Source organism: Lepisosteus oculatus, chromosome 2, assembly GCF_040954835.1.
Source record: "Lepisosteus oculatus isolate fLepOcu1 chromosome 2, fLepOcu1.hap2, whole genome shotgun sequence".
Lineage (NCBI taxonomy): Eukaryota > Metazoa > Chordata > Actinopteri > Semionotiformes > Lepisosteidae > Lepisosteus > Lepisosteus oculatus.
The window spans coordinates 72,112,984-72,124,881 of NC_090697.1; the positions used below are offsets into that span (position 1 = coordinate 72,112,984).

Below are 11,898 nucleotides of genomic sequence, written 5' to 3' on the forward strand. Positions count from 1 at the left end.
GTAGTTTGTGTGGTATTATTGGAGCACCTCAGCCTAGATGCGCAACTGCATGGTCTAGTAACATTTACTGAAAATAATAACAGAGAGAAAAAATAAAAGACGTGTAACCAGTCATTTCAAAAAAGCTATTTAATATGTCGCCAACATACCGAGCTACATTTTAGATATAGGCTGCTTAATCGTAATTCATGTTGGAACTGCGTTATGGATAAATCAATATGGATTCACATTCAGGCGCAGTGCAATTAAAACACATTGTTCAGAAACCTGCACTTTCTCGCGTGTTAATGAAACTATGCAGTATTCCATCAATAAATCATTTTCTTCATTTTCTGGCGACCAAAAGAGAGTTGATGATAAAAAAAGGCAAGTCACAGTACAGAGAGTGAAACTAAACATTATTTCTAATATTTTAGAACTATGCCGCTGAAATGCGCACAAGGGACATACAGTATCCCTAAGAGGATATTAATTTAACTTGCTATTGACAAGTTATATTGGATTTCCAAAAGAATGATTTTCTTTACAAAAGATTTTTGTAAGTTCCTCAAAGGCAGTTTAATTTAGTGGAAAATATCGAAGCCAGTAAAAGCCGTCACGGGAGTTTGTGAATGGAGAGGGTTGTGAAATGCTGTGAGCTGATTGGACCGACCTGAGGTACTCGTGATGTGCAGGATATTATAGCTGAAGGAGAATGCCTATATAAACTGCAGCTTGTGGTTTATTCCAGCACGCAGAAGGAACAAGGTTGCTGTGTGTTAAAGAAAGCGACGGACAGAGCAACCCGACAGAGTTACAAGAAGAAGAAATATCTTTGTCATTTTGTCAACTTCTAAACATAGTTTCACGCACTTCAGAAAAAATGCTTCGCAAGACAGGAATTCTGCTACTTCTTGTGCTCCTTACCTCTGCTTATGAACTGGACCAGAACGAGTCATTCTCACCACGGAGGACGCGGGTTTCCACTCATAGTCCATGTAAGTCGCTGCACTTTCCTGTGTGTTATTTTAAATTTCAATTACATCGATGTAATTTTCAAGTGTTGTCTGCAAAATATGAAAGTTCGCTGTGTTGGTGCTAGCGTGCGCCTTCAAAGTGAATAAGTACCCGCACAACTGGAGGAGGTCCATAGCCCTAATACAAATATCGTCTGTGAGAAATTAATACTGAGGGTTTTACTAGGTTAAACCGCGGGCTTTTAAGATTTTTATGTAGTGAGTTACTGAGAGTTTTCAAACTTCCCCGACAGCGCCAGCAGCTGCATTGTTGATTTGGACAGTCTGGGACCACAGTTTCTCCAATATCTACAGTATACACGAAACTGATGCTTCAGCTCGGAATAGCAGAGAAACTGGATTAGAGGATAAGTCTGCAAAACCTTAGCTGGCAATCTTGAGACAAGTGCTTTTAAACTCCACCCTACTAATAGATGAAGAGCCAGCAGTAACGTTGATGGGCTCCATTAAGCACCTACAGTAGGTGCAGGTGTGCTCATGAGGGACAACCTGATCCAGGGAGTAAGAGGAGCCGAAGATGCTCTCATTACTTCAATGTATATTATCCAACAATAATGGTCTTTGTTCACTGCTATTACAAAAAATCAGTATATGCCATTAATGTTGTGTATATATATATATTAAAAGTCGTTTACGGAAAGTTCGAAGTCCGGTTATACAGTTATAATTATCTACCAATTTTTAAGAATGAAGAGTTTACAAAATGTAGATGGTTGGAAAAATGATGCAACGCTTGCCGAAGCAGTGATGGGTTAGGACGATTTAAACACTTCTACGTAAGCAATCTTATTGCAAGAAACCTTTTTTTTAATGCAACTAGATTATCCAACCGCCTTATTATCCAAGACTTATTTTATGCTAGTTCATGTCCATTCTCGACCCCATAGTCTGATTGACCGATGAATTGAAGGGGACGTGTGCCCATCTTCCCTCCTTTGTGCTCGTGTAGTTGAACACACTGCGGCTTGCCAGTGTTCTGGTGCTGCTGCCGGTCTCGGGAAGTGCGCGCCCAGAGCCAGCGAGCGTCGACAGAGGGCTGCCAATTCACTAAATATGAAACTGGATGGAAGACCAGCTGCAGACAATAAATTCAAACTGTTTTTGTGGGTACAACCGTTTCTAAACAAGCGCAAGGATTTGTTTGTATTCATCTAGTACCCAACAAAATGTTGTTTGATTATTAAACGGAACTGATTGGTAAAACTTAAGATGCACATTTAAAGATGCCTTTTGACGTGGCTTTTAAATGCGAAGTCCATATGACAATATACAGTACATAGCAGATCGGCAAACAGAGATAACGATATTTTAGCCAATAAGGTAACAGCATTATTGATCGCAGGTTACTAACTGTAGGAGAGCATATCAAACTTTAAGGTTGCTACCGTAGCTTAATGAACCGAAAATCCCGTCAACAGCTGCTCAAAGCAATACGGTCACGCAACGTGACTTCTTCTACATCTCAAGCCCATATATTTAACAAATAAACTTTATAAAAGTGGAAATTCTACCCGTCTTGTATGGGTGTCTGCTTCAGGTCTCATTTTCACTCTGATGCCCTCTTAAAGATTTCATTGAAAAAAGCTTGATAACCAAAAGAAAGTGTTTATGCTTTTCAAGCTCAATTCCAAAAGGCGACGATACACAACATTTGTGATGCAGCCAGATTGGCGGTGTTTGGCATGTAGTTTCTTTAACCAGCCGTGAAACCCCACACAGTATTTGCAGAACGTCCTGTCGTACAGTACGTCGCTGCTCTGGGAACATGTCCCGGTTCCATGCTTCAGCCTGCCTATCGCAATGGGAAAGCTCCATTCCTGTAAATCCTGGAAACGAGAAAAAAGTCCACCAAGCTCACGCACTGCTCTAATCACTTCCAAATGGGAAACCCTACAGCTCAATCAATACTGAGACATCAGGAGCCTGCACTAGACGTGCATTTATCACATCTGGATTTCACAATACGGTCGCTCTGCCATGTTTAATACATTTATACGATTTATTTTCTGGCTCTTCAGCTACAGCTGTGAGGGTAGGTTCTTGAATGCCAGGAACTGCTTGAACTGTTGACAGACCGTTGGTATTGTGGTCTGTTTCGTTCCCATGTATACAGTTATGAAGAACAGCACATGGCAATATAAATGATGAAACATGGCAGCAGATTTAAAAGTGAAGGGGGCACAACTATAGACCCCACTAATAATGCTGAGCATTTTTAAAAGTATGATTTACAGGTGGCAGATGAAATAGTTAACAAGCCTTAAATATGATAATTAGCTATTTAATCAAACATTACAGTCCTACCATTACACTGAAGTTCTGCTAATATACAAAAGGTCATAAATGGTTTTCATATATAATTAACAACCTCAAATCTGAACTGTTACCCAACAAAATGTGAAAGTCGGTATTTTAGAATTACAGACAGGGGTTTTGTAAAGTGGATATTTCCCATACAGAAAGGCAGGTTGATTAACATCTAGCCCTTGTTTATGCAATTCGAGTCCTCATTGACCTCAAACTACAGTACATCACAGACATGGGTCTTAAATACGCAGAGACTATCAGTACAGAAGAGTCCAAATTAAAAAATCAAAGTTCCATCCCACCCTCAAGTCCCTATTTTCATATGCGTGTCATTGGCTTTCTGCTCTGCTAGGTTCTACTGGTACCTTGATGCACCCATCAAATAAAAAACTGGCATTCAGCTGTGAGTTTAGCACTTTATGCAAGGTACATTGATTTAATCTAGGCCCAGATCACAAAAGGTTGCCATGCATGAGTGTAGCAGTGTGTGGATTGGTTTTCTGTTGATTGGCAAGGGGAATGCACAACCAATGCACCAATGTTTGTCTCACCCTCAATATTAACACAAATGGCACACCAACCATGTGTTAAGGCCATGTGAACAGATACAATTGACTACTTCTTTTCATCCTTTTACAACCTTAATGCATGTGTTTCTAATAGACAAAGGCTCCATATGTATTGCTTGGAATCCATAGGTGCAGATTGGATGTAAATGCATCAAGCTACATTGTGTGTAGCAGAGACAGGTGGCCTTAATGCTTCAGTTCAATTCATTTGCTAATATTATTTAATTCATCTTTAGCAACAGGACAATTATGTGATGGAAGGTCGATCCATGATTAATTCACAATTACCTGTCTTAACTGCAGAGTGTTTAATGTTGCTAAGGCAACATAAACATAATTGGTGTGAAAACACTGGAGCTCTGGAGGTCTTAAATGGGTTTGATAGGAGGAAATCCCTCCTCCTTGTTCATAACGTTTCCTGCCTTTCCTTTCCTATTAGAATGATCAACATGAAGATGTGTAGGATAAATGAACGACATGCACAGTAGCTTAAAACCAAGACCATAAATGCTGATGGCATGAATTGCACTGCACAGCCATTTCAATGGCTGCAAACCAAGAGTGAAACAATAAGCGTCATTGTCTATTGATTCCACTGGAAGCTTATGTCTGTCCTGAACCCAAACCTGCTGGGCTAGTCAGCACACATCAAGTCATTAGCATCCATTATTGGGGTTAGTCAGCCAGGTTTTATTTATGTTTCATTGAGCATAATGTGTCTTTATACCACAGACGTGCTTTCCAGTGTCGCACAATAGAGGTCTATACCTTGAACAACCTTCTCTTTCAAGACCCTGCCAAGGATTGTGTTTTTTAATCCAAGAAAGACTTGTACTATTGTAAAACAAGGCTTTATTTTCATGCCTTTTTAAACTATAATGATAATGCAGCAAGGTTAGGTGAAGGGGGGGGCAGTATTAAATCTCTGATGATGTCACTGAGCTACATTAGACAGTTGATAGAGCAGCCAGCATATCAACCTGCGCCAGAATACTGCACAAGGACCTCAGCTAGGTGGATGAAACTTGGTGTACTTGCTAATGGATATCCTTCAATAGAATACACTACACAAGAATGAACAGGCTGTTTTGCAGGCTTATAGACCACTGATAAAGGACCAAGATTAAGTTAAGCTCATAACCACTGTGGTTCGTTTAATTCATCAGATAATGTCCTGAAATTGACTGCACTCTTACATTCTGACTTGTGGTGAAATGTCTGTTCTCACTACTACTGCATGTCTTAAGGGACCAGACCTGGAGATGAATGGAAGACTTCCATAACCACAGTGATACTCAGGCATTACACTAGAGACATTCAGGTTCTTAATTTGCTCTTGCTCTGATTATGCTGTACTTATGATACATTCCTGTTGTAACAATGTTTGTGGAAAATTGCTTAATAAAGTATGCATACTAAGCAAAAGATTGCTAAAACACCACAGTTTGCCAAGAAATAACAGTGAGAGGACTATGACATCCAACGGTGCCATTTACTAACTGTAATAATGAATTCTGAAAACTGCCTGGCAAGTAGTAGGTTATTGTCTTGTCACACGTGAATGTAATTGAAACAACAATTCTTGGCCAAAACTAAATGCCAGCAGAAAAATAATCCTGCAGGGTCTTTTCTTCCTATAAGGACTGTGCGAGCATATCTGTAAGGAACACAATCTTCAGTTCTACATAAAATCTAGATGAGTTTCAATTTTAGGATTTATTTTTACCATGGGAAAGCAATACGAGATGCAAAGGTCCAAGTTTCAGAATTGTATTCATGTTTCAGTACAGTCTCATAGATGTTGTCGTATCATAGAGCTCTTTCATCCTTGTGACATGTCTCTGTGCAGCGGACGTGGCCCGGTGTCTGAACAGCGCCCTGCAGGTGGGCTGTGGGGCCTTTGCCTGCCTGGAGAACTCCACCTGCGATACAGATGGCATGCATGACATCTGCAAGTCCTTTCTATACAGTGCTGCTAAATTTGACACTCAGGTAAAGATGCACTAAAACTCTTCCACACTGTAACCAGCTAAACTGGCAGCTTTTCTGCTCAATCTACAGTAGCTGAACCTCTGCAAGAATAAATTGTACTTATCCCGTTTCCAATCAAACAAAACAATAGACAAATCGGCCATTGTGAGACAAAGCAGCTTTCAAGTCTTTTTTTCCCATGAGGATTTGAGTAGATGCAGAACGAGCTCAAATTTCCAGACTTTGTTTCCAATCCTAGTCACTTTTGAACTACAAGATCTGAATTACTTAAGATCTGCATAATGCATGGTATAAAACTGGGGAATATTTTCACATGCGGTTAAGACACTAGACATGTGCTTGTATGTGAAGTACTAGTGGTCACTCAGTTTGTGCTGAAATGTTAAACTGGGCAGCCAATTTGCTTGCTAACAGATGATTGAATGCGCCTTCATCAGTGAGAGGTTGGGCGATGGGAATGGTGGTAATTGGGTGAACTGGGCCAAGTAGCCTTACTGTAACCGAGGTCTGCTGTCCGACAGGGCAAGGTCTTCGTGAAGGAGAGCCTGAAGTGCATTGCCAATGGCATCACCTCCAAGGTCTTCCTCACCATCCGGCGCTGCTCCACCTTCCAGAGAATGATCTCCGAGGTGCAGGAGGAATGCTACAGCAAGCTGGACATTTGTGGGGTGGCCAAGCTGAACCCCGATGCCATCAGTGAGGTGGCCCAACTGCCCAGCCACTTTCCCAACAGGTACATCTGGCTTCCTGATTGTAGTTTAAGTGCATCATTGCACAATTACCAGAACCAGACTAGACTGAGCTTATGTGACGGTGCCTTGGTGTATTGCTTATTTTTCGGTGCCTTGATCCTCTAGTGTGTTGTGGAGACCTTAGTTCTAGCTCACATTGTCTGAGGCATGCTGGGAGAGCAGTGCATTAGAAAGTGAGCTCTGAACATGAAAACATAAGGGTTACGAATGAGAGGAGGCCATTCCACCCATCTAGTGCATTAGGCAGTATTTAACTGAACCTATGATCTCATCTAGCTTTTTCTTGAATGATGCCAAAGCAGCAGCTCCAACATGGATGGGTAGCTTGTTCCATAGTCCCATAACCCCTTTTTAAATAGAACTGTTCATTTTGAAGAGGTCTTCTAGGTTGACTTTGTCACTGCCTTTGAGGATTTTTGAATACTTGCACCTGGTCCCCTTGACACTGTCTCCCATCAAGACAAAAACAGGTTCAGATTCTTTATCCTCTGTCCTGATAGTGCAGGGAATGTATCTGGTTGCTCTTTTCAGAACTGATTCTGGAGCAGCGTTATCATTTCTATAACATGGTGACCACAGTTATACACAATATTCTAAACAAGGCATTACTATTCTGTTCCCTGAAACTGCTTCTGTTGTATCAATTCACATGCAACACTCTCGCAGGAAGGACTCTAGCCTGAGGTCCTGCCTGTTGATCTGTAGCTTTCTCGGTTCTAACAATTCCAACACCTGTCCCGGCAGATACTACAGCAAGCTCCTGCAGAGCCTGATGGAGTGCGACGATGAAACGGTCAGCCTGGTCAGGAGCAGCCTGGTTTCGAGGCTAGGTCCCGAGATGGCCATGCTGTTTCAGCTGCTGCAGAGCAAGCCCTGCCCCTCTTCCTCCTCCTTGTCCTCTCCTGCTGGGGCCGAAGGCCGCGGCAACTGGCGCTGGCCCATTGGGCCCCATGTGTTCAAGATGCAGCCCAACCTGCGCAGGGAGCCCTCCACTCTCTTTTCTAAGAAGCGTTCTGCAGATGACAGCTCGTAATGGTCACACATGCACTGCAACACCTGCTCTTCCATGGGGTGTGTAAGATTCTGAACTTTTACCAAAGTAAAAAATGATATCCGATCTCACTTAAGTAAAAATCACATGCAGTTATCATAAAGTTCATATCAGACGTATCAGTATGAAAATGTGCTAACTCATAGTAAAGGCTTACATGCATATGGAGTTCATGCTTTACAGGGTAATGATGCCAACTTATGATGCTTAAAAAAACCTGAAATTATTAATTTACAGAATTTCCCATATCAGATCCAAAGCATTATTTTTATCTCTGAAGCCCAGCAATCTATAACCTTGGAAAAACCATTGTGTTTAGTTGCTTTCTGTTTGAATCATTACTCAAAGTAAAAGAAAACAAATTTTAAGAAACGTGAAATTGGACTGCATGTGATTTTGACTAAAGGACCAGCAGAGATCCTATTTTATAAATTATGATTACATTTAAAAAGTGAGCTAGATTTCACAAGAGTACTTGGTAACACTTTGTTTAAACAGAGAAATATCAGGGACATCTCATTTGCATACCACCTTTCTCCTAAGTCACTGATCAATCAGCCATTGTAGTCGCTCCCTGTTTGTTCAAATTTACTTCAATGAAAAACTCTCTCCTCCAGCCTTGGTTAATGCAGTTTCCTGTCTCTTGCCCTCCTGTGTCACAGTAAATAGCATCCCACTGGAGCCAGAAGCAACAATCTTTGGTGTCATGGGTTCACTATATCCCACGCACATAATATTAAAATAAAAATCAAAGTGAGTTGTTCCCTTGGCATGAAGAAATATTCCAAACGCATATCTGGAGATATTTATGTTTTAATAACATACAAGCTGAATGTCTGGTACTATAGTTCCTGTAAAGTATTCTATATTGAAGTTTGACACAGGAAACTGTATTACTTTGAATTACATCAATATAACTACAAAAGATGTTACCAGATTTTGCCAGAAAGAACCCATATTAACTTAAGTGTGCAATGTGTAATTGTAGAGTACCCAATGGACCAAATGATTTCCAAGGACAGATATTAATAGCTTCTCTGTACTCATAATAAAGAGCAGAGGTGAATTCCTATGTAACTGGGCATCTGTGTAGATTGTAAGGAATATGAAATGACTATTTAAAAGCAGTTTGTTATATTATTGATATTTATTTTCCTACTTGCTAATTCTATTTTATTTAATATATTCATGTTATTTGATGAAATTGCAGTTGATATTACTTTTGTATGCTAGAATTAGGTTAGAACTTTAAAAAATATGGTTCTGTTTTCGCTCCCATTAAAATGGGACATGCTGAATCTTAATGAGATGACATTCTCCAAGGTGTCTTTTAATTGGCTGAATAGGATACATGTTATGACTCTGTGCTGGCCATAGACGAACATGTATACCATTCTAGTCAGAAACTTCTTAGGTAGTGTGATAAGGGACCATATCTGAAACGACACTACTTTTAAGCTTGTAACGCCTGTCTTATCAGAATCTATAAGATTAGATACACTGCAGGACCTTTGAAATTGTTGTTGCATTTATTAAAATCCCAAAGGAACTAAATTAGGCAGAATTAACCAAGTAGATTTAAAGAAAGTGTGCTGTTGAGATTTCTTTGTAATAAAATTAATAAGACTCGGTTACACGCTATGTAAGAAATTGCAAGGTGTCACTTTTCCAGTTTTGTTACACTATGCAGTATATTGGTAAAAAGGTTTAATCACTCCTCTGTAAAGATTACAAGAAAATAAAACAAAGCAAAACAAAATTTGAATTTGATCAAATTCTTGCAATAGGGGAATAAGCTGCAGAGAGCTTAACTTTTGTTTGCTAGGGATTTCTCAGCTGGTATTTTCCTTACAAAAAGCTTATGTGCTGAAAAGCACAAGGTCTGAAGCATCACAGTACACAGTCATGCTTCAGGTAAGAAGACATAGTGTTGCCATAGCAGCACAGGCCAAAAACATTTCCAGGCCTCTCTTGTTCATATATGACCTCGATGCCTGGCAATGTGAATGTACTGGTTCCCATCTTTGTGGGAAGAGTCAAAAAGAACTCCCATCTCCACACTTCTGATCTGTGGATCAGAAAAGCTAAATAAATTCTGCATAAATTCCAATTTTTGTTTCTTCAAAAGAACATTTTGATATTTTCTGTTTTAGTTGCTTTATGGGGTACAGATCCTTATTTAGTTAGCTGAGCAATGAATATATTAGATATAAAGAAAAAATTAAGAAGTAGAAAAACCAACACAGAAACTGTACATGCAACACATGCAGTGTGTATCCAGAAACGGTTTCCCTTTAACATGCACTTTGTTCTCTCTTATGACCACTATACAAGGGCATTTAAGCATTCAGCACTTGCCATTACTCAGTCATTTTTCTAAAGAGTATGCTTAAGGTAAAACATCAGTACATTTAATAGGCTTGTGCTTCTAGACACAGTCCTATGGGTTTAAATGTTTCCTGTATTTCTGAAACACCAGTACCATCACACAGCACTATATGTGCTGCTATACAAAGACAATTTCTCAGCTGTGTGATATGGAGTAACTCCTGTTTACTTTGCACAGTAAATCTAACAAAATCTAATTTGGTTCCTAAACACCTTGCAAGTTTATGCAGAGGTCAAATTATAAAAATGTTCACCTTTTTCAGAGCTATAAATTCCAGTGGAAGCTTGGGAAAGAAAAGAATTAGCTTTCCTGTGTGAATATTTTAATTTGATTAAGGAGTAAATTACTTTGATTTTGTTAAGGATTTCTGTCTGTATTTATGTGGCATAAGAATAGCTCTTAAGGGGCAAAAGAGTTCCACCCTTTTTGCTTGATTGTTGTTGGGATCCCTGCTTAACACACATTGCCATCTGCTGGAGAAATACTGAAACTGATGCTTTGAATAGGATTTTCTAATGCTCTTCTTCCTCTGCGTATGACTCAAAGAGCTGAAAGGCTTAGTAAACCTTAGAGAATGTACATCAGGTTTGTGTCAGTCAAATGTTGGAGAGTGGGTGCCTAAGTTTCTTAAAAGTTGATAAATTCACAAAATGTAAAATGTAGACTAGTGTATCTAGTCCGTAAAGGTATAATGTTAACAACTACGAAACCTAGATCTCCAACTCTAAATGCAGTGGTATGAATCTCTGGTGGAAGAGGGGTTTTGGAGAGTTGTTAACACTTGCTTTAAAGACTAATACTTCTCAACTATCTGAATCAATGAGAGGAGAAGATATGATAAATATGCAGAGGAGCTATATTTAACAGGGCCAGACTGAATTGAAAATAAAACACACCTCTCAATATTCTCTGATGCCAAGTATAGACCCCACCCATGAAGACTCTCCAGTGGAGCAGACTGCTCTATCGGTTAGTCATTTCATCACCTCTAGTTCAGTCAGTGGAAACAAAGTTCTGACCACACTGTCGGGGTTTTGCCATGGCAGAAGCAGTTTTGCACTTGGAGGTGGAAAATATGGCATTTATTTCAGTAGGAAGCTAACTTGGAAATGTTTCTCTTGTCCAGAGTTCTGAGAACTCAAAGGGCAAACAGGTGCCTTAGCTGAGGTTTGGGCACTCCTACCTGTATGTAAGAGTAATGAAATTACGGTACTCCTTTCTTTCCTATCAAGACTTGAAATGAATCACATTTTCCACTTAGGGGCTATATTATGCCAGTTGACACTTTAGTCATATTCTTTCCACATGCTTTGTAATCCAAACACTTATATTTGCCAATCAGTTGAATCAGACAATCAACGGGTGATCAGTTTCTGGAGATTTTTGTTGAAGTACACTATGTACGCATGATTGAACATTGTGATTTATTTGCACTTTAAAATGTTTTTTTTTATTTCTTCTTTGTGCCACTCATTTGCAGCTATGTATTTAAAACTGAGAAAGACAAATACATCGACTATGTTTTGTTTGGCTGATTAAAGGAATAAAGAATGATCTTATCTGGCATATGTCATTGAATTCAGTTGGTGTTGTCTGGTTCTTTTAGTGACTTAGGTTAAATCTCATTCTGTGATAACAGCTGGGGCAGTGATAAACACAAAGCTGTTGTTCTGCCAATGGAAACCAAAGGTTTGTAAAGGGTGATAAACACACTTACCCAGCAACTGTTATATAAAATACTCTTACTGCTGAGCACAATCTTGGAATACTTCACAAAACTGTTATACCAGGGTGATAGTGACAGTATGGCTGATGATTTAAC

The 11,898-nt window shown here is 39.6% G+C and overlaps 1 protein-coding gene across 1 annotated transcript; it reads left to right on the top strand.

Moving 5' to 3' along the window:
* Positions 1–725: 725 nt before the first annotated feature.
* Positions 726–11,654, top strand: stc1 (stanniocalcin 1). Its single transcript, XM_006625308.3, has 4 exons — positions 726–977; positions 5,742–5,884; positions 6,406–6,617; positions 7,381–11,654. Exons 1-4 carry the CDS (start codon positions 863–865, stop codon positions 7,667–7,669), a joined length of 759 nt encoding a protein of 252 aa, XP_006625371.1. The 5' UTR covers positions 726–862; the 3' UTR covers positions 7,670–11,654.
* The last annotated feature ends 244 nt before the right edge of the window (positions 11,655–11,898 follow it).